The sequence below is a fragment of the Lissotriton helveticus genome, chromosome 11 (genome assembly GCF_964261635.1).
Source record: "Lissotriton helveticus chromosome 11, aLisHel1.1, whole genome shotgun sequence".
In the NCBI taxonomy this organism is placed as follows: Eukaryota; Metazoa; Chordata; class Amphibia; order Caudata; family Salamandridae; genus Lissotriton; species Lissotriton helveticus.
Window position 1 is genome coordinate 602,685,759 of NC_136072.1, and position 22,963 is coordinate 602,708,721.

The 22,963-nt window shown below is 44.1% G+C and overlaps 1 protein-coding gene across 2 annotated transcripts in view; it reads right to left on the bottom strand.

Moving 5' to 3' along the window:
* ATR (ATR checkpoint kinase) overlaps nt 1-22,662 on the bottom strand; it is a 340,021-nt gene extending 317,359 nt beyond the window's left edge. For both annotated transcript variants that reach the window (XM_078666419.1, XM_078666418.1), the window contains exons 1-2: nt 22,527-22,662; nt 9,464-9,555 (exon numbers count right to left, since the gene is read on the bottom strand). In XM_078666419.1, the coding sequence (XP_078522545.1) occupies nt 9,464-9,555; nt 22,527-22,585 (151 nt within the window). In that variant the 5' untranslated portion in view covers nt 22,586-22,662. The remainder of the gene's footprint in view (nt 1-9,463; nt 9,556-22,526) is intronic.
* Nucleotides 22,663-22,963: the final 301 nt, after the last annotated feature.

Genomic DNA, 22,963 nt, shown 5'->3' on the forward strand with positions numbered 1-22,963 from the left:
GAGTATGAGGATGAATGGCCGTCCAGTGAGAGCCCTCCTTGATTCAGGGTGTAGGCAATCAGTGGTGCAAGACGTTTTGTCCTACCCCGACAGTATGTCCCTGAAGCCATAGTTAACATACGCTGTGTCCATGGGGATGTTAAGCCCTATCCTGTAGCCTTTATCACCCTGACCCATGTAGACAAAGGCTCTTGTACTGTTAGGGTAGGAGTGGTAGATTCCCTCCCAGAGGACGTGATTCTAGGGGTAGACAACCCGGAGTTCCTCTCCCTCTTTAGGAATTCCCTGAATCAGACAAAACGCGAAGGGAGCAGTCCCATTCATGCTCTCATAACCCAAGAACCCTGGGTCCTAGACCGCAGCTTCAGATTCGCCCAGGGTGAGGACAGAACCATGTACAATGCCTGGGAGAGCGCCCACGCATCCCAGGGAGCCCCACATCAAGTATTTCCAAGGTTTGTCATCAAGAAGGATCTGCTATTCCGGCAGTCCCATGAGACGAGTCAACCTCAGCTGTTAGTACCCTTGTCTTTTCGTGAGCAAGTGTTGTTCTTCGCACACGCACATCTCACTGCTGGTCACGCCGGGAAGGAAAAGACTACGGAGAGCATACTCAGACATTTTTTCTGGCCAGGAATATACAAGGACGTCAAAGACTATTGTGCTAAATGTGAAATATGTCAGAGAAGGAATACTCACCGCCCTCCCGCCGTGCCGTTGCATCCCATGCCCATCATTGGAGTACCGTTTGAAAGGGTCGGCATGGATTTAATAGGCCCCCTGCCAAGATCTTCAAAAGGACACCTCTACGCTCTTGTTATAGTGGATTACGCCACCAGGTTCATTGAAGCCTTCCCGTTACGAACACCCACAACTTCTAACATTGCAGAAAAATTTGTAGAGCTGTTTGCGAGAGTCAGATTTCCCAAAGAGGTACTAACCGACCAGGGCACGCCGTTTACGTCCAGACTAATGAGAGAGGTATGTAAAACTTAAAACGCTCCTCTTCCCTTCGACTTAATTCTTTTGTATTTCTCCGACCATGGCCTTTCGCCCTAACTTCTGCCTCTCGATGATTTAGTAGCATCTAGCGCGGGGACACACTGTTTTTGTGCAGCCAGGCGCTCTAGAAATGGCTTATTATTATTATTAAGACACTGGACATACGCCCCCTAAGAACATCGGTTTACCATCCCCAGACGGACGGTCTGGTGGAACGGTATAACCAAACCCTCAAGACCACACTGAAGAAGATGCTGACGTCCGAAGGTCCGGATTGGGACAGGTTATTACCATTAGCCCTATACGTATTATGAGCGCAGAAGCAGAGTAGCCTTGGCTGCTCGGCTTTTGAGCTTTTGTATGGTCGTCTTCCTAGGTCTCTACTGGAAATAACAAAGGACTCCTGGGAGTCTGAGGAGGAACAGGAGCAGATATCCCTATTGGAATAAACGGTACAACTGAAGTCTAAACTCAGTAAACTCAGAAATCTCGCCTGTTCCAACCTGGAGCAAAAGCAAAGACAACAGAAAAAGAATTATGATAAAGGAAAGAAGTTGCGATGCCTTCGGGTGGGGAACTGGGCTTTAGTTCTTCTGCCGTCCATCAGCAGCAAAAACAAGAACGAATGGCAGGGACCCTTCCAGATAACTGAATCCATCGGAGATACTACCTACCGATTACAGCTCTCCCCCGCCAAGCCTCAGTGCTACCATATAAACCTACTGAAAGAATGGCTGGGCCCCGCTCCCCGAGGAGCCCACCTAGCTATTCCCGCTGTACAAACCGATACCTCTACCCTCGAGCATCTCGTGGTGAGTCGAGGAGCTATCTAATACGAAAGAAAAGGAGCTAAGGACCGTCCTTCAACCCTTCGCTGCCATGGGAAGACAAACCTGGTGGAACACTATATCGAGACACCACCTGGAAAAATCATAAAACAACGGCCCTATAGAATCCCAGCCGCCAGACGGGACGCCTTGAAGAAAGAAGTCAGTGACATGCTGTCCTTTGGGGTGATACGGCCGTCAAAGAGCAACTGGTCCTCACCTATAGTGATGATCCCAAAACCCGACGGCTCAAAGTGTTTTTGTATGGACTTGCGGGCTTTAAACGCTAGTTCAACATTCGACGCATATCCGATACCCCGAGTCGATTAGCTGATCGAGAAAATAGGAGACGCAGTGTACATCACCACCCTGGACCTCACGAAGGGGTATTGGCAGGTGCCCCTCCGTGAGGAGGACCGGAAGAAAACATCCTTTATCACCGATGAGGGACTATACGAGTTCACATATGGCGAGGAACATATGGCGAGGAACCACCCCTAACCCGCGTCACTTCCCGATCCACGCCAAAAGGAGGAGGAACCCAGGAAGCCACGGACGGCGTTTTCCCGGAGGAGAGAGGGTTACAGTGCGAACGGAGGAGTTGGAGAGGATCGAGCGAGGAGGACGAGAAGTACGAGACGGACCCGCAGAAGAACATCGGAGGGGACCCCGAGAAGCCAGGAGGCCACCGACTTCACGGGTCGCCCCGCCACGCTCCCACGGGAGGAGCGTGGCTCCAACAGGTACGGGGCAAAGTAGCGGGTTGGGTGGGACGGAGTGTCCAACCTAAGGAGTGACCTGTAAATAGTGTAAAGCCCGTGTACAGTCTCACAACCTCTTCTATACCTTCCTCACGAGCACTAGCGTTCTGCACAGACCGAGGGTTGCCTGCACTTGAGCACGTGGTTTTCCTCACACCCGGCCCCGAAACCTCCTGAGCCCAAAACCTTCCCTAACCCGATCCTATTTCTTTCCTTTTTTTCCGGTTGCTGTGCCTGGCGGAGGACTGACCTACCTGTCTGAAGACATCCTGGATCCTCTACGGAAGCCCGCAATAGACCCGGCAGCCTTCGCTCGAGAGCGCATAACAACTAGAAAACGGAGGTCATTAATAAAAATAAAGCCCTCGTTGAAATCTCTACATAAAGTCTCCAACTCTGTCTATTCAGCCCCGCCCACCCCGGTACACTCCTATATTGATTTTATTTTAGTTTCCAACACGCTAAAGCGTTGGATTTTAAGCTTTAATATACATGTAAGCATTTCCAGTGATCACAACCCTTTGGTCATGTCGCTGTGCCAAAACTCTTTACGGCAGGGAGATCTGGGGTTTTATTGATTCACAACATCTACAAATTGAAGAGAACAAATATTTACGGCGGTTGCTGAAAGTGCCTCAGAGTACACCTTCCCACATTATTCACGAAGAATTGGGTGTTATCCATATTAGAGACAGCCTGGAACTCAAACCCCTAACATTTTGGATCAAAATTTGGACAAACCCTGAGGCCTTACTAAGCAAACAGATTATAATGGACTGTATTGCCCGTGACCGGGGCCGGAACATCCCATGGCTCAAGTATGTGAGGGAAACCCTCACAGGCATGGGATGTGCAGATTATTTTAACTACCCTACAAAATTGTTACCCCGGGACAAGGCGCATGTCAAGGCTGAATTCCTGAAGCATGTTGTATCTCTTAGGCAAGATAGGGAGCTGATTAAGCCATCTGTGAGAGCACACCTTCTGACCAAATCCTGTCTGGGCATTGAGCCTTATTTGTCTTTTTTTCACAATGCCCAAGACAGATTCATAATGACACGCTTCAGGCTAAACCTATTACACCATATTTTAGCAGTTCCGGCAGGTTACACTACATCTATAGAGTTGAAGGGCCCATGCGGCTGCTACCATCGGTCTCCGCAGGACACCCTTCACTTTGTCTTATTATGTCCCTATTATGCGCGCCCAAGGATTCTATTTTTAAAAAGTATTCTAAAGAACGCTAGTTTTAAACAGGTAAAGGTGGCTCTATTGTTTCTGAAATTGTCCACAGAGGTTTTAACACTTTTCTGTACTGTAAACTTTTTAAGGTCTGCTGTGAGACTCAGAAACACAAGAGGCGAGGGGTGAATACATACGGTTGCAGCATTTGTCTGTTAAAGGTCTTAGTAAGGAATTGGGTGGGGGAAGGCATTCTTAATCGTAAAGGGATTAATTATTCGTGCATTTTATGTGGCTGATTTTATATGTTATCCCTCCACAAACTTACTCTGACCTATCTAAACCCAGGACATTTTATTTATGACCCTAAAGTTGAATGATATAGGAGAGGCGGCTTCACCTGTGAATGGATTGCACATGTATTTTATCTCAGCCTTTTTACATTGTGATGTTCTTTTTTTATCTGTACTTTTATGGTATTGTGTTTCATGGCGAATAAAGTATTTTGAAATTAAATTAAATTAAATTAAATGAATCTGGTATTTAGTAGCAATCACATTAGATAGAAGTTGGAGCTTGGACTGGAACGAGAGTAGGAATGAGTGCGTTTAATACTGATGAAGTTATTTGTGTTGACACATTATTCTTTGGGGCAAAGGTAGGAGTGCCAGACAGAAGGAATATGAAAGGAGGCTAGAGGAACACTGTTGAGTTTGTATGGCAAGTTGAGCAGTTCAGAGTTACCTTGAGTGCCCTGGGAGTTTTGTGTGTTTAAGGGGAGTCCATGAGGGTTGAATAACTCAGATCACCTGATTTTAAAAAATCTTGACAGCTATGGGGGTCATGTACATAAGGCAGTGGTGGAGTGTTAGAGTAAGCCAACAGAGATAATTTTGCTTCCAGTACTATAGGTTGACTTTAGAGTGACAGAGAATGGATAATAATAAATCAGTGAGTAGGAAAACGCAGGGAGAAGAGCACAGGAGAAAGAGTAAGGCAGATAGTAGCAGGATAGTAGCAGGGCTAGACATAGTACTAAAGCAGATGAGGCAATAATTAATCAGAACTATCAGACTAGACAACAGAAAGTGCAAGTAAGATGAATCCAGAACGACGTTTTGAAAGGAAGAGTAGAAGAACAAGAACAGGAGTAGAACAAATTGGCCAGAACAACTAAGATGGCCATGCCCAACCGTGCTCCTCCTGTGCCAGATAGGTCCCAGAGAGTGCAATTGCAGCTTTGTGCTGACAGCCAGCACAACTTCCTCCTCCTCCTAGACATTCCTCCCTCTCCTCGACAGGCCGACATCCTCCCTGGCCATGCAAACTGGCCCCACAGCAACCGGGAGCCACGGCAGGCATATCTTCAGCACTAGCAAGGGCTACCCCACAGCCTACCAAGCTGCCACAGTCCCAGTAACAAACAGAGCATTTCCTGTAAACCGGGGAGCCGAAGACGACTACTCGATACATGCAGCCCTGACTCCAGCTGAGCAGAAGGGCACACACAGCTCCTCACTTTAAGTCAGGATTCCAGAGGTGAGGTTGCAGATAGGTCCTCAGTGTATCGGCAGATCTGCTTCTAATGTTTTGACGACTATGCTGTCAAATTAAGCCAATAATATTTGGTATAGACCTTCTTCACCAACATTTCAGTGATGGTTGTTCGGCTTCTCCCATATTAATATAGCATATTACATCCTCAGTGAATGAAGTAGTCTAATAGCATTCTAGACCTGCTGCTTCAAGGTATTCCTGTTGTTAAAGGCGTCCTTGTTATATAAGTTTGTTTTAGGACCTTTAACAACCTGGAGTGGGCTATAATGTTGCAGTAGTTTTTCTTGTCTAAGAGGAAGCATTTGAATAGAGATGTGCAGGTGTTCTCATCTTTTGCCAGTGAACGATGAACTTGTCTGGGAAGATCTGATGACAAGAGGAGATAAGATGATTAATTCTAAAACCAAGGAAACCCTCATTAAAACTTGTTTTCTACAAAAACTTCTTTTGAGCACTCTACGATGTTTAGACTTGGTGGTTTAGGTGTTGTGTTTGTAATTTCCACAACGCGGTATTGGAACAAGGATCAATGTACGGAGTTCATCAGTTTGCATTCAAGTGACTCCGTGTGGGTAAGGAAATATCCCATCAATTTTTAAATCGAAGCCTGCTAAAGATATCTTGGGGACATTCAGAAAGCTTCCTAGGGAATGCATTCCACCTGTTGCTTACTCTTGGCTTTGTGGTTTGCAACTCACATTTTCTGGCTTTCTATTTCCTGACTTTATTTGTTTTAGGCTGTCCAGCGAGAGTTCGCCCTCTGAAGGGGCAAAGCCTTCTCACAACAACTCCCCTTGTACTCTTCCACTACGGCTCCATTCTGTAAATAGTCCTGCAAACCTGTTCTTGTCTTGTCACCTATGCTGGGCATTCAAAGACAGAGGTCAAAGATCAGACTCATCTACCGAGGGAGCTTGATGTTTACCTTTCTTTCTCGGACTTCAAAGTGAAAGTACTTGTGTGGCAATCTTGCTGAATTCTGGGTGTAGGAAAGTTTTTTTTTTCTAGTGCACAACAATTACATTAATTTTCAAGTATTTTGGAATATATCAGCATTAGGAACGCACAAATGAAGCACATTTGTTCATTCTGAAGTGTGTTGGAAACAAATATTTTAATATAATCAAAACAAATCAATACTAGGTGACGCCATTTCCACACATTATCGTTTGTGCACTGAATAGTTTTATTAGTAAAACTGTATGTCTGTGCAAATGATGATCATTTCAATTGAAAATTTAATATGTTGTCTGTAATGGCAGTGTGCTAGCACACCTTTCATACTCCGCTCTACTGAACTCTGCACCACTCCACGCCCTTGCACTCTTCTCGACATCACTCCACTTCACACCACTCCACTGCGCTCTGCACCACTGCACTCTGCACCACTCCACTCTATGTCACTCCACTCTACACCACTCTACTGCAGGACAATGCACTCTACTCTAAACCACTCTACTCTTCGCTATTTCACTTTATACCACTTCAGGCTAGGCCACTCCAATCTCTGCACAACTTCACTCTATGCTGCTGCACTCTACTCCAATACACTCTATGCCAATGCATTCTACTATGCAATACTAAACTCTATGCCCCTGCACTCTACGGCTATCCTCTGTACACCACTCTAACCTACTCTGCACCACTACACTCCTATGCCATTGCACTTTACACCCCTTTACTATATGCCATTTCGGTGAAAAACACATCTGGGGCAAACCCACTACTTACAGAGAGAAAGGATGGTAGTTAGATGCATCATTTGGTGTAAAAGGTGTGCACCAGAATGTCCTCACATGTGCTTAACAGCAGATGGAGGTGCAAAGTTACACTTAGTACAATATCAGCATGAGTGTGGGAAAAGCATAACACAGTCCAGACCCTAAACTGCTTCCACAATTTAGCCCACTTAAAACCAAATTAACAATAGAAGGCCAAAATAACAACAAAGTATCCCAGATATACCATTCACTGCCAACTAATGCACTTAACATGATCCTAACACTCAATTCATAATGGGGAGGAAGGTGTGGGAAGTTGGAGGAGGTTGATTGGACATATGCCCGGATGGCATCAGAGTATGATGTAGATGTAATCTTAAACTGGATATGGTGTATCTTATACTGTACATTTTTATTTTCAGATATTGTACTTTGTGGGAATCTATATTTTAATCCTGAGGAAGGTGCTGGCTTTTAAATCAAGTTGCCAAAACCGAAACGCGTCGATGCTACTTTGAAATGTGACACACTAAGTCATTGGATCAAATAACTTCTCCTTTGAAGATACATGTACAATTTGGAGTTTGATTTAATTTTGTTTGACTATTGTGTCCTTTCTTATTTTTAATTGGAACTATCTTCTATGTACTATTCTCACTGTGTTTGGATTTTTTATGTATTTATTTTACTGTGGTAGGATATATGTATAACCATTTTACTTTATTTTCTTTCTGTATAAAAGTTATAATAAATTGTACACGCTTTTAACTTCAATCATCTGCATCATTTTTACTCTTTACTCCTGTTAGGCTGTATGTACTGAATTTAGTTTAATTGTAATGATGAGGTTGCATATTTAGAATCTGCTCTATAACTTATCCAAAGGGGATACTTTATCTGACTTACTGGCTCAGAGTTCTGGCCAGTGAAATGTTTAAGATGAAGTGTAGCTCTTGGGAACTTTGTTCACGTTGTGTCGGAATGTGAGGTCATTCAAAGCTACCACCAAAGTAAGCAGAATATTGTCATATTTAGAAGTAAAATCATCGTTATATGCAATTGCACTCTTGGTGCGACATCAGCAGTGTGTGGAAGCACCTTTGAGAGCACAAAGTTTTTTTTGAAACAAAAACACATTTAGGTGCAAAAACTCATTTGGGGCAAAACTTAACTAAGGGAGCACAAAACACATAGTTAAAATCACCCTTAGTGGAAAGTCAGCAGGAGTGCAGTTCACAAGAAACAAGGTGGTGTTGACTACATGAAAAATACCATAAAACATGCCTTTTCTTTATCCTCTGGTTTCCCTCTACTATAAACTGCAAAGGATCAAAAAGACAGCTCTATTGATAAAGAAAACACCCACAGCCGTGGCAGGGTTCATGTAAATACCCATGACGCGATAGGCTTGAGTCGCCCACTGGTGCAATTTCTTTCTGTTTAACAGTAATTTATTTTAACAGACGATATAATCGAAAGGTGCAGGTAGAGGGGGAAGGGCATGGGCATTGTGATTTCCATTTCCAATGTCAACCTTTGTATTAAAATACTTTCAAAATAGACTTTTAAATAGTACACTATTCCAACTGTTTGGACTGAATATGGGATGCTAGAGGCTGACTCTATCCAATCACCACTGCAACACATATAAATGGACAATACTTCTAGGGGCTGGACAAAAATGTGACTGATGCTTTCAGAAAGCAATGGCCGAGCAGGGCTGACCCTAACGAGGCAATGGTTCAAGGAGACTGACCCAAAGCCTACTCTGTGTTTTTAGGACCGGTCAAGCATACGTATTGATGTCAGGAGCTCTGATAAACAGCCAAAGTCTTCTGTCGAGAGACCTAAAAAGCCACCTTTATTTTCACTTTTATGCAAAGTGCAAATATCTGATCATACATCCTACACAGAATAAAATATGCAATTGCTGCTTAACAAATGAAGCAACAGAAAACAAAGCTTTCTTATGTTGTCACTCTAGAATTCAGTCATTGCTGAATGTGCAGAAAATACACAAATGCAATAACCGGGAGACTGGGACTTCAATGTACCATTTGACCAGTGTACCCTAAATCCTATGTTTCAGAGAAAGGATTCAAACATCTTCAATTGCATACCTTGTTTCTCCAGAAGTGTTAATCATCTCGCTTGACTCAATATTTAAAGCATGCAAACTGACACATGGCATGTTCTGCTGTACAAAGCCCTCAACTGCTTGCTGCAAACCACTGGAAGGAAAGTAGTACGGTGGTACCTGATCTTCACACTTCTCCACAAGGACGGCACACAGGCAACAAATTCGCAATCTCATTATTCTGATGTTCACAAATATAAACCACATACTAAACGAGTAACAACAGGGTGAGCCATGCAGTTAGTATGAAGCGTGCAAAGTAAATGAATGACTTACCAACATCGACGTCTGTAAGGATGCGATCGATGAACTGGCAAAGGATTTGTCGAGGTTTCTGAACAACTGTGTTGTAATCTTCTGGGTTGGCACTAATGTGTTATAAAGAGAAAGAACACTAACTGTAACATCGATCATGATGCACCATTAATTATACAAAGCTGAACCAAAGCTTTAATTCATCAATGCCCCAAAGGCTGAAATCCGTGCTGCAGAAGAGTGCCCCCTAAACAACAATAATCAACAACCCACAGTACAACAAGTAGAAGGAATAATCAGTCTATATCTTAAGAGCCTGTAAGTGTGCAGTTTCGACAAATAACCTAGGTCTGTCCCCTGGGTATTGCTACTTACTGATGCCTTTAAGTTACAGAGAAGTGAGGGGTGGCCATGTTTGAATTAATCCTACTCACTCATTCCATTCCATTGATTTTTAGACTACCTATTCCATTAAATGAGGAGGCCCATATGCTAAACAAGCATAGCCTTCCCCAAAAGGAGTAATCCAACACCAAGCTGTTCTTTCTAGAGTAGGAGCCACTCTCCGCCTTAGTAGCATTGTACTGTAATGTGCACAGGTTCAACGACTCATATACTTAACAGAAGGATAGTAAAAAGGTGTTCACCTGTCAAAAGAGCATTTCGGATGGATACTGGCTTTCTTCTACAGATTTTTTCATCTTATAGCTGCCAAGTGGGACTCCAGAAACCCGAGGTCTACCTGTAGCACTAATCAAAAGGGAAATGGGCAAACTATGCATTTATGGCGGAATCCCCTTGCCTGAGCACTTTCATGCATATATACCCTGCTCACCACAGAGGCATCAGGTCTTTTCTGATCTAGTGAATAGAGGCAGGTGAGCAAAAAAGAATCAGTAACGGGAGGACACCACCTACCAAAACATTTGTATTTAATGCAACATATTCTCCAACTAAAAGCTCTTCTTCTGGAGATTCAGCAGCTTTTTAAAGTTTCTCGCGCAATACCCTGATAATGTGGGTGGTGGAAACTTGGAAGTTTCACAAAAGATCGTACTATATCAACATGCGCCGAACAACTGATCTTCCAGGCAGTGCTTTTGGGACTAATGGATAATAATGATTTGTGAAGGTATACAGCCAGGATTTAGTAGCTGCTCGACACCTCTTCTCAATAGGGACTCTCCTTTAAAATCTATGTAGGAACTGCCAATTCAATGGAGGAACCTCCAACACCCATTTGATTACGTTGAAAGAAAGGGTCTATATATTTAGGTGATCTATAGGTGCAATGGCTCAAAGATATTTTAGAGTCAATCCTATGTAAACAGTGTCCCTTGGAAATGTGGGTGGCAGGTGTACACAGAGTGCAGAACTAGTAATAGTACAAGGGACACAAAATGGTTAAAGGCAACAACATTGCATAGAAGGGACTGTGATCATTACAAGCTAAGAATGGCCACAAGCCATATCCAGCATGCAGTGAAGGCTCAAATAGACCAATGGCAAGATCTCTGCCACTAGTGGTAATATCAGCTGCACTATGGGGGTATGCCTCCTGAGCCATTTCACACACCCTAAAGATAGGAAGGCTACAGGCTGATTTGCTGGTTTAGCCTTATTTCTAGCAAAGCAATACATTGCCATGAACTGGAAGAGAACAGCCGCTCTGTCCATAGATAAATGGTGGCGAGAGGTTGGGGCATGGGCTGGATACAAAAGTACCCCGTTACATATGGATGCGAAGCGGGGCCTGAGGAAATCTGACTGTGACATCCTGGGAAATGATCCTTGCAGGGTTTGAAGGCAGAGCTGGCAAAATAATATGCCACAGTTAGAGGAGACCTCCCTTGTCACATGTTGCATCTGCCCTTTATACCCACCCCTTCAGAAGACATTCTCATTAGATAATTATATGGTTGAGGCTGGCATTGGGTAACAACGGCTACCACGCCCTTCGTAGCATCTTGAAGAATACTTTAACTAGGTATCTGTTCCAACTACTGCTAAGCTCTACACCTGAAAAGTGGCCATAATCCTAGACAGTGTTGGAATTGTTATTGTTCCCAGGTTTGTTATGTTTTTATTGCAAATGTAAGCATGTGTATAATTGCCGAGGACCTCTCGCCATGATGTTTAACAGTAACCTGGACAGGGCAATAAGAGGTGTAACTGTTCTATGCAAGAGATATGGCAAGGGTATTCCCTCAAGGTAAAATCATTTTGATATGCCTTGGAAATATAGGGCGCAGATGTTTCATTGACTCCCCACTTAAATGTGTGCTGTGTATTAAGAGTCAAAAGAAGCAACAGAAACAATGCTAATTGTAAGGTGGTGTGAAATACTGCGTATACAACAAAACAATAAAATTGTTTAAAAAAAAAACTCCTCTGGCACCAGGACGCTTATTTCACCTAGAATATCAATTGTGTCATAACATATGACGTGACCAATAATATGTTAGATAAAGGTACCAATATCCTAACACAAGTGACATGGTGCTCAAATGCTAGAATACAGTATATATAGATGTCCTCACATTTATCTAATTTAGGAAAAAAGCTGCAATTATTGAGTCCTTTTTTTTTAAAAGATTTTTTAAAATCGTGAAGGCATATTGCAAGCACATGAAGGACTTTTGGGCATATAAGGACAATACTGATAGGATATTATTCCACGTTTGGTGAAAATGGCAGCACCTCTTGTGAAACCACCACCTGACATTCTAACGACACTTTTGGATAAATAGATTAGGATTATTTCAGATTTCATGGCATTAGGGGGCTCATGGTGGTCATTCAAGTCCGTGAAGTAAACTGCAGACTTGTGACGCCTTATAACCATAATGAAATCTATGAACAGTCAGTAGTGTCATGATTCTCTCCCTGCACTCTCGTGCCCACCACCAGAGGGGCGCATAGTGTGACTTTCCTGTGTTCTACTACGTTTCCAGATACTACCCTGTATGCATATCCTGACTTCCATACATTTGGTCACTATTGGGGAATTGACATCCATTCCCAATCCATCCCGAATTTTGTGAAAGCTAGCCAGCTCATGCTTGAATCCAACCTGATAATGTTTGACACTCTGTTACCTAGAATCCCCTGCTCACTGCTTCATCTCCACCCCTGCAGGCCAAGGATGGGTGGAGGAATTCAGCTCACCTGTGCAGGCTGCTTCTACCCTGCTCGCACCTGGTGCATGGATTACTGTGAGCTTTTTTAAGCCCCAGCACCCTTCAGGCCAAGGTTGGTCATTGTAGCTGTGTAACGGTGACACCGACCCTTGTTTCCAGTGTTCCCTGAGCTAGAGGTATTCCTCGTTTCTGACCTGCTGCTGTTTTCCTTTTTCCTGAATTAGCTCTGCCTGCAGTGCTACCCTGACTTCTGAGCTTTAGCTCAATTCTAGTTCCTGCTCCTGAGCCTTAGCATTCCTTGTTCCTGACCTGCTGCTGTTTTCCTTGTTCCTGAATTAGCCCTGCCTGCAGTGCTACTTTCACTCCTGAGCCTTATCATTCCTTGTTCCTGAGCTGCAGCAGTTTCCCTTGTTCCTGAACTAGCTACTTTGGCTTTTGAGCGTTTACTAAATTCTTGTTCTTGCTCCAGCCCAGCCTTCAGTGCTACCTTGTTTTCTTAACTCCTGATCCAGCACTATTTGAGTATGCCCTTGTAGCCTCCCCTTCTGTATATCCTTTTCAAGTCTCTGCCTTTCTTCCCATTTCCTTGGTTCCCGTTCCTAGTTTGCTGTCTTTCTATGCCTGCTGTCTGGCTTCTATTAACTTGTATGTTAGTTACCTGCTTTATGCCAAGTGTGCCCTGTGAGTTCCTTCCTTTCTTGTTAAGCACTCCTCCTTGCTAGCTCTTTGTTTATTGTGCTGTTACTGCCTGCGTGTTTCTGTTTGATCGCTAGGATCCGTGCGCACAGATGAGCACCTAGGTGGTGTTTCTTGTTCACTGTGAGTATTGTCTTTGAGTTACATTTATATCACCATAGATATAAGCTCCACAGACCCTGCCTTTGCATGCATATCCTATATGTGGGTATTTGCAGTCAGTATCTGTAACAGCAATTGTGGGTGAGGAACTTACTGAGCTTCAGTCTTACTGTGTGGTGCTTTACCCCACACTCCCCTGTATTGTTCATATTGTTTCATATATATGTCTTGCACATTCCTCCTGGGTGTAGTTATTCTGAATGCTAAATCACCTCATGAGTGCCTGTTCTTTCTGAGTCTTAGCCATCTTGTTCCTGGATCCCTTTTCTCCTCTGACTTCCTGTATGATCCTCGGCAGCGCTGAACTCCTCTTTTTGCATACGTTTTCTACCCAGTCGCCCGTCCTCGCCCAAGTCCCTGACTGTGTTCCAGAGATAGTCCCGGACAGTCCCTAACAAGTGGTATGGGAGCATTTCCTCTTTGTACCAAATGTTAGTGGAACCACAACCTTGCAGGCAATTGCAATAATTAACAGCAATTTTTTGCTGATCTCATCAAATGTGATGCCATCAGGTCAATCATAAATTATACCAATTTTGAAATCGTGCTGTGAGGTTACGTGGGTCAAGGATGAGGTGCAGGGTGTTTTGGTATGCAGCTAACTATAACTAGAGAGATTCATTGGTGTTTACGTTTTAGATCTTATTCATAATGTTCCATCAACAGAAGCTTTAAGAAAATTGACATTTTTAATATTCAGTAGTAACTAACTTTAGTAGACTGCCATGATGCCTGTCAAAATTGTTTACATTTTCGGGAATTGTAATTATTTAACAACTGCTTCAAATTTTCTGCTAACCCTGCCCTCAGTGCCCGATGTGCTGCAGACTTTTGAGTCGGTGTTAGGTCTATGAGGGCATGTGACAGCTGTTGATGCAATGGTAACTTTCCATGTTTAAAATCTAGTATTGCAACGTGTACTTTCTGCGTGATGTCTGTAATGACATCAGTTGCTAGTCAGTGTGTCTGCATGCTATGTTCACAATGGAATATCTATTAGTTAATATTTTAGCCATCACTGGGACTGAAGTCTTGACTCCGTGTGATCTACATGAGAAAACTGATTTGCCGCAAGTGTAACTGCAACCATTACTGCTCATGTAATCTCGGTTGGCAGTCAATGAGAAGTGGAAATGGAACTGCATTTGATTAACACTTCATACCCCTGACGAGGAGACAAAATGCATTTTCCTTCGCCTAGCATGCTACACGGTATGGGAGTGCATCACTGCAAAGATGTTCAATTGCAGTAAGGTCTACGCGGGAAGCATTTTGTTGTGATGCCTGAGTGACCCGAGTGGTGGTTTTATCCAGTCCTGGGTCTTTACACATACTAGTGAGAGGTGGGAAGAACAATGAGACATAGATCACTCAAAGTTTACATTAACATGTTGCTGTGAATTATTCTGCAGGTCCCTCCCAGAATTTCTGAATAAGAGCTGAACCACTAAGCCATATCCTGTGCTCAATACTGTGGTCAAGGCAGTAGCTCTGTAACATTTTGGAGGGACAGGTGAGGTAAAAGTTGTGAGATGAACAAATATCAGCTTCTATGACAGTAGTTTTCTTGATACAAGCACACAAGAGCCAATTAATTTGCTCTTTGCCCTTTAACCCGCTCTTAAATATGACTGGTACAAATAAGCTGTGAAGAACTCTACTCAGTTAATTCAACAAGAACCCCCTATTCAGGGAATGTCTCCCCTGATGAGGTGAACAGTATCAACTCTTGGATAAATTAATCCAATTAATGAGATCTTCCCCTTGAAACTCTCTCACTGGCATCAGTTTCATCCTTTGGCTTCCTGGCTCACCCATGACCTAAAAGATGAGAAACTCTTCTATAAGGAACTGGAAAAGAACGGACACCAAGAGTATTGCCCCATGTTCGTACTAACTTGCACATAGCACTCCACACTAACAGAAAAGATACTTCAGTGACACGCGCCGACTTCAAAGAGGATGAAATAGCCACAGCTGCTACTTTCTCCAAAGGGAAACTTTCAAGATTGTTGCCTCCTTTACCAGCCTACTTTCTGCAACTTAACTCACATGCTCTGTGATTTGATTTCTTCTTTAGTCATGAAAACGTTGAAAATAATTGCGCTTCTGTTACTCTTGCTTTTCCTAAAGCTCCACTGGTGTCTTTTCACCCCCTTTCTACTACTGACAATGAGTTCCCTTTTCACCTTTTTCGGTTTTCTCTACCTTCCCAGGAACACAATGCCAAACCTTTGCTCTCATCAAACCAGTCTCTTCTCTAAATCCATGTCCAGCCGATATTATTCATCTTCTTGCCTCTGTGCTATCTTCAGTTTTCAAAGATCTCTGCAATACAGCTTTAACCCCCTACTCGTTTTGCATTAATGGAAACAGACTCTTGCTGTCCTGTTAAAAAAACACCTACAGCAGATCGTAATACTCTTAATAATCTCTGTCCTATTTCTCTTCTCATGCTCCCCAGAGAATTCTTGAAAATAAAGTGACGCTCATTTGTCTTCCTTTTTGAAATCCCAAAAAATCTGAGATCCTTCTCAATCGGGGGTCCTTTCTTTCCACGGCACCGAGTCAATCTTGGTCTCCAGCCTGTATGACTTAAGGTTTCTAGCAGATCAGGGCAGCAGTGCTGCTCTGATTTTGTTAGCTCTCCCTGCAGCCTTTGATGCTGTGTCTCACAGCATTCGGCTAGGAAATCTTCACCAAGTAGGTATCCAGGCAAAGGCTCTTGCATACACTGCACAATATTTGAATGGACAGATCCCAGGCTATCCATAGACCCACTTTCAGCTCAGATTAAAAAAAAAATATTGTTTAGGATCCCTCAACGTTCCTTCCTCAGTTTCACTCTTTTCAATATTTATGTTGTTCTACTGTTAGCACTTATCGGGTTCTTTGGTCTCCCTATCCTTTACTTCCTATGCCAATGACACTAATTCTGGTCCAGATGGATGCTACACACATGAACAACCAGTCTTACGTCCACAAATGTTTCAACTTGGTGGTCACTTGGATGCACAATGGCACTTGAAAACTTAACACAGACAAAATAGATTTTTTAAGCTCACCTTACGGTGTGCCAAGTGGTGGTCTGCTGATTTAGACTAGCTATCCACCCACATTACTTCAGTATCTGTTTTCTCTTTCATCACACTCCGTCAATATCGCCCCCAAATCGGTAGCATGTTTTCTCCTTGCTTCTTCCGTTTCAGTTCAGATTTCCTTCTTAAAGTGATCTGCTCACCAATCAATAGTGCAGGCGATAGTTCTATCCAATGTGGATTACTGAGCTGACTTTATACTGGCCTTCTTGCCTCATCTTTAGCCAGGCTCCTCATGGTACAGCATACTGCCGTACAGCTAATCTTTCTACTGCCCCAGCTAGCCCCAATCTCTACCCATAGGTCCTCTCAGCCCTGACCACCAGTTGCCAAACACATCACTTTCAAGTCCTTCCGCCTTATTCACAGTGCTTTTTCTAAGACAAGCTCCACCTGGGTGGGGGGTAATCCATTAGGGATGCCTTCTTTCACCATTGATATTTCTATTGGTTTTGGGACCACTGGCGGCTATTCAGGCAGAGCAATAGATTTGGAAATACAATCAGCAATAGCAGAGCACAAAACGGTGTACTGCACCAATGATATTTTGATGAATGTCTCCCATCCTAATATCTTTCTACGAGTATAGATGGCCCGCAATATTCTCAGGGAATAACATAAATTGCACCAAATACAAGGCACTCCTAACGAACACACATACGTCTCAGACAGTGGTGTTTAACACACTTTTTCAATGGAAACAATCTGACCTAAAGTACCTGGGCATTTATGTCAAGGCAAGCCTTTCAAGCATTATGAATGCCAATATAAGACACTTATTAGACCAAGCGACAAGAAGGATTAAGAGGTGGTTGCCCTTACAATCTCTCTCTCTGAGGATGAAAACAAGTTAAGTTGAATCTAGTGCCTAGATTTAACTAGTGTTAGAATGTTGCCTTTAAAAATTCCAAAACAAATCATCCAACTGATAGACTCCAGTATTATAACCTTTATTTAGAATGGGCAACGAAGAAGATTTGCTGGGGCAAAGCGTTATGCTAGTACTAGGAAGGGAGGTTAAAACGACCACACATGGAATCATACTGGCTTGTACACCAATTAGTAGTGGCAGTCTATCTTTTAACACGCACTGAGAAACTTCCTCATGGGGCAAGATAGAAAGACACATCAGGCAGGCAAACAATGAATTGGGAATTTATTAAACCTGGCACCAAGATAAGACTACGGAAAAAAACCTCATACTGAAAGATTCATGATGCGCTTGACAAAAGATGCACTCCCTGCTCCAAATTTCAGCACACACAAAACAGCACACATTTGGCACAACCACGTGACACAAAAAAACCATGAACCATTACTTGCTCCATCATGGATCAGTAAAAGGATCCAGCAATTAAATCCTATTAAATCCTTTCAATAGTTACAGAGTTTGCACTGCCTCTCTCCAGGTACTGGTGTTATCTACAACTTGCCCACTAATTACGAGGTGTGCTAAAGGTCATACGTACCCCCATTCAAAGATCACCTGTTGTACAACACGTGCATACATGGAAAGGGTTCTCTGGCACGGTATACGAGCTGTACTGGAACATTACCGAGAACTTTTTTTCCACCCTAACATCAACAGCACTTAAATACTGGTTGGAAAGGTGGCTCGAGACTCAGTTTCCTGATGATGAGTGGACTGAGTTAATGGACAGCCACAATACATTTCTAAGAGAAGCCAGCTTGAAACTGTTCTACTGTTAGGTTTTGCACAATTGGCACTGGACTCCATATAAGCTGCACAGAGCTGGCCTAACCGCTGGTGCAGAGTGTCGGCGCTGTGGCGGCGAGGACACTGACATCGTCCATGTAAAGTGGAAATGTTCAAAATTCGGCCACTATCGGTAAACAGTATGGTCGGATGTACAATCAGTATCCAACATATATGTGTCCTTAACTAACTACCTAGTGGTCTTACACGAAATGTCTGATATCCCTAGCATGTCTATTTACTGTGGTTGATGATTATGCACAGTGCTAGCAGTGGCCAAAATGGGTATCCTGTACCTATCGAAATCTGTGGCACAGATATGTTTCAATGATCAGATATTGTAGCTGTGCTGCTAAGTTGATGTGATACTGTAACCTTTTATTTAAACTAACAAAGTGTTTTTAAAAAAGCAGGCCCATACTTAACAGCAAGGTACATTTATTTGCTATTGCGTTTCCTGCTCATTATGCTTAGACTCTCTTTGGTGGCTCTCTGTGCCTGAATGCCACTTCCTGTTCTTCAGTTCTCTCCCCCCTGCCATTCGCCTTCATAATGATCACCTTGCCTTTTGCAAATCGTTCACACTTTTTTATTCTAGTTCTTCAGCTGCCATTTTCAAATGGTTCCCCTCAAGGACAGGATGCCATTATTGGATAATAATACATTTCACAAATGGATTGAATAGAATACAATAGAATAGAATAGGCAGCCAACTTGAGTCATGGACAGCAGGTTTGATGCGATCAGTCTTCATGTTCGGTACAGAAGGGGGTGGTGATGGACGGAGCATCTGAACCAATCAAACACTCAGACCCAGTCAATAGATCTGGGTTTAATCCATCACCGTTCTTTAGCCCACTCTGCCACCCCAGTTCAGACATGGCCAGGGAAGGCATGGCTTGGCAGTTCGGGCTGGACTGTTCCCACGAGGCACAGGGTAAGACTGATTTGCATATGGCCATGTCTGAACTGGGGTGGCAGAGTGGGCTAAAGAACGGTGATGGATTAAACCCAGATCAGCTGACTGGGGGTGAGTGTTTGTTTTGCTCAAACGCTCCGTCCATCATCCCCTTTTGTATCGCTTTGTTCGCCCAAAGTGTGGCAGGGTATGCTCAGACGTGAGTCCCTTGCTCGCTTGGCCACTGGATTCAAGATAGCCTGGCTGGTGAGGATTATGAATCCGAAACCGGTCCCAGGATGCTTGTTTCCGGTCCAGGGAAGACATGGCTTGGCAGTTCGGGCTGGACTGTTCCCATGAGGCACAGGGTCAGACTGATTTGCATATGGCCATGTCTGAACTGGGGTGGCTGAGTGAGCTAAAGAATGGTGATGGATTAAACCCAGATCAGCTGACTGGGGGTGAGTGTTTGATTTGCTCAAACGCTCCGTCCATCATCCCCTTTTGTGTCGCTTTGTTCGCCCTAAGTGTGGCAGGGTATGCTCAGACGTGAGTCCCTTGCTCACTGGATTCAAGATAGCCTGGCTGATGAGGATTATGAATCCGAAACCGGTCCCAGGATGCTTGTTTCCGGTCCAGGGAAGACATGGCTTGGCAGTTCGGGCTGGACTGTTCCCATAAGGCACAGGGTCAGACTGATTTGCATATGGCCATGTCTGAACTGGGGTGGCTGAGTGAGCTAAAGAATGGTGATGGATTAAACCCAGATCAGCTGACTGGGGGTGAGTGTTTGATTTGCTCAAACGCTCCATCCATCATCCCCTTTTGTATCGCTTTGTTCATAATAAGTGGCATGAGATTCTGGGTGCTACTCTTTGCGACAAAGAACGGGAGGGCGTCAATGCCAGGGTGAAGGGGACATCTAGGGATGTCGGATTCAAACTGCTTCATTATAATGTGGTCCACCAGTTACGCCTCACTCCGACCACACTGCATGCAATTTACCCAGGACATTCGACCTCCTGTCCCCACTGAGCCAGGCAAAGGGCGGATTTTCTACATATGTTGTATGTAAATGTATTTGTAAATGTATGTATTTGAGCTTGTAAAGCGCACTGCTACCTGTCCGTAGATTTCCTGGCACTGTATAACCCTGGGGAACCCGTCCTGGCTTTCCCTGTGGGATGGTCCCTGCTGGGAGTCCCCAAGGTGGAGCCAGGCATCCACGGAATTGAGGGGGCCGTTGTGGAGATTAGGCAAGCTAATGCCCAGAGTTGCCGAGTGGAACCCCTGATTAGAGTAAGCACCGAAGCGAGAATTATCGAGTCCGCTGACCCAAGTCAACGACCCTGCCGCATCGGGAATTGAACCCTGGTCCCGGGCCGACTTCTGCTTCCGGGTCTGCCGCCTCTAACCAGTGAGCCACACTACTCCACCAAAGTAGTGTTCTGGGAGTGCCCCAAATTGGATACCTTTTGTCAGTCCATCTTGGAAACCTTGAATGAGCTTTCAGAGTGATTTGTTCCCAGGGGTGTTGGACTGTGCCTACTGGGATGATCCCAGCTCGAAAGAAAAAATAAACTTAGCGGGAAGTTTTTCCCTTTGGGTTTGGTACTTGCTAAGCAGAGGGTTGCCATTAGATAGTTGTCTCCTATAGCTCCGAGGGTGACTGATTGGCTGCCAGACATGGATGAATGGGCCATGCCCAATTAGAGCCATATGCGAAAAACATGCAGAGATAAGCTTGCAGACGACCTGCAGGCATCGGCGGCAATGCTTGCTGAGCTTCGGGAGCCCCAGGATGCCCTACTCCTGTGAGCTAGTAGTGGGTTAAGTTGCTCGACTGGAAAGTGTGATTGATGTGTGCTCTTGCTGGGTGTGCTAGTGCAGTGACACCTCTTCCAACCAACTATTGCATAAGGTAATTTTATTTGTTTACAATGTAGTCTGTGTAAGTTATATGGTAGAGCATGATGACTGGAGGTGTGGGGGGGTTTTTGCCAATAAAAATTGATCCCACAAAAAAGGGACATAATCATTCACATTAAGAGCCAGTTTAAGATTTGTATTATCACCAAGCCATTCAAGAATTTGTTGGATCTAAAAGTTATCTGGATTATCATCCTTTAAAACCAACCCTAATTTCACAAGACCAAAGATGTTGTCCAGCAATCACTATTGACTTTCTATATTTGTTCATGCAGACAGGTCCCATACGCAAGACTTACTTCATGAAGGCACGATCGAAGAAGAACACCAACTACCGGTCAGCAAGATACAGAGAAGGCATGGGAGACCAAAAAGAGCACCTACACAAGATATACTAGCACTGCACGTGCATAGTGAAAAACTAAAACTTGAAGACATTCGAGCCTGGAGGTATTACAGTATCCCACAGAATTCCCATTGAATTTCACTGGCGCACTAGATGCACCTAATATTCTCCAGACACATCAACAATCTTTCTCATGATTAATATGCTGAAAAGCAAGAGAAAAAGTCGAACCTAAAATGCAAATTGACAAAACAGTGAACACGATAAAAGAATTGCTTTTGCCCATCCAGGTGCTACATAGGAAAGGGGTTAAGCTGTTCCCTCATTCTTTACAACTAACGGTTCTGCACCCCTTTCATATCTTCCCTGGGGACAGTATGCTCGTCCTTCACCGGCTGCTCCTTAAGTGAGAGTAGCACCTGCTACTCCCCATTCACTAATGAGGGACGAGTAGGAGGGAACTGCTACCCATTTCGCTCCTCATGCCGCTGGGCTAGTGCTATTCTGTCTCGTGCAAAGAATGCCTCTCCTGCACCGAGTTTCTAGTGCCCTCTCATTCCTAACACGCAGGTTCTGGTGCAACTCTCACTCCTTATTGTGCTGCTATGATCCTGCCCTGCGGTTCTACTGCCCCTCACTTCTGTAGCATCAGGGATTTTCTTATCCCTATCGCTCAAAGAAAGGGTTCTGCTGCCCATCTTCAATCCTTGCAAAGTGTTCCTAAGTCATATGGGGCACATTCAGACAGACAGTCCTGTTTTTAACCAACAGTACTTTTGGATTTCTGAGCCAAAGCTTAAAATATTAAATGCAAAACTACAAGTTCCATAAAGCTAAATGGTGTTAGCTGAAAAGCTGCACTGGATGAATGTATAGAAGCTATTTAATTCCCTCTCACTAGAACTTCTGTAACACCCTCTTTTTCTTCTTGCAAAAATGGTTTGGACCCCCTGTTAAAGCGCCATGAAGCCTTTTGGTGTTAGCGCGCTCTATAAGTTGCACTTAACATAACATAACGTTGCTACTCGCTTTCCTGCTGCCGCCCTTCGATACAGCTGCTCCTCTCGCACACACTGACGCTCACTGTCAGATACTCACCTTCCCAGCTCCCTCAAGGCCGGGATCATAGATGCCATCTCTAGTCCCTGCTCCAGCATGTTTTCGGCTCCCTGCTGTCAGACACAATTTTCAGATCCTGATCCGGAAGCAGCGGCAACCCTCAGAAGCGCCGAAATATTCGGAATACTAGCACGCAGGCCAGGGAACCAATCAGATCTGCTGTTGTGATCACGGTTTTACCCTACAATCGAATCAGAGACGGTGACACATTTGGGCTTACTCGCTCACGGATTTACAACGCAGGCTGCTCGCAGAGTTATAATGAACTAGACTGCTAACTGATACCAATGCTGTACTACTGACAGGACATCTTGAAGACTTTATCGGGCGTCATGCGGCAGGATTTATGCTTGTAATTGAATTAATGTAGCACTTGCTAACCCTGGCGAGCGTTGAAGCCCTTTACGCTAGGCATT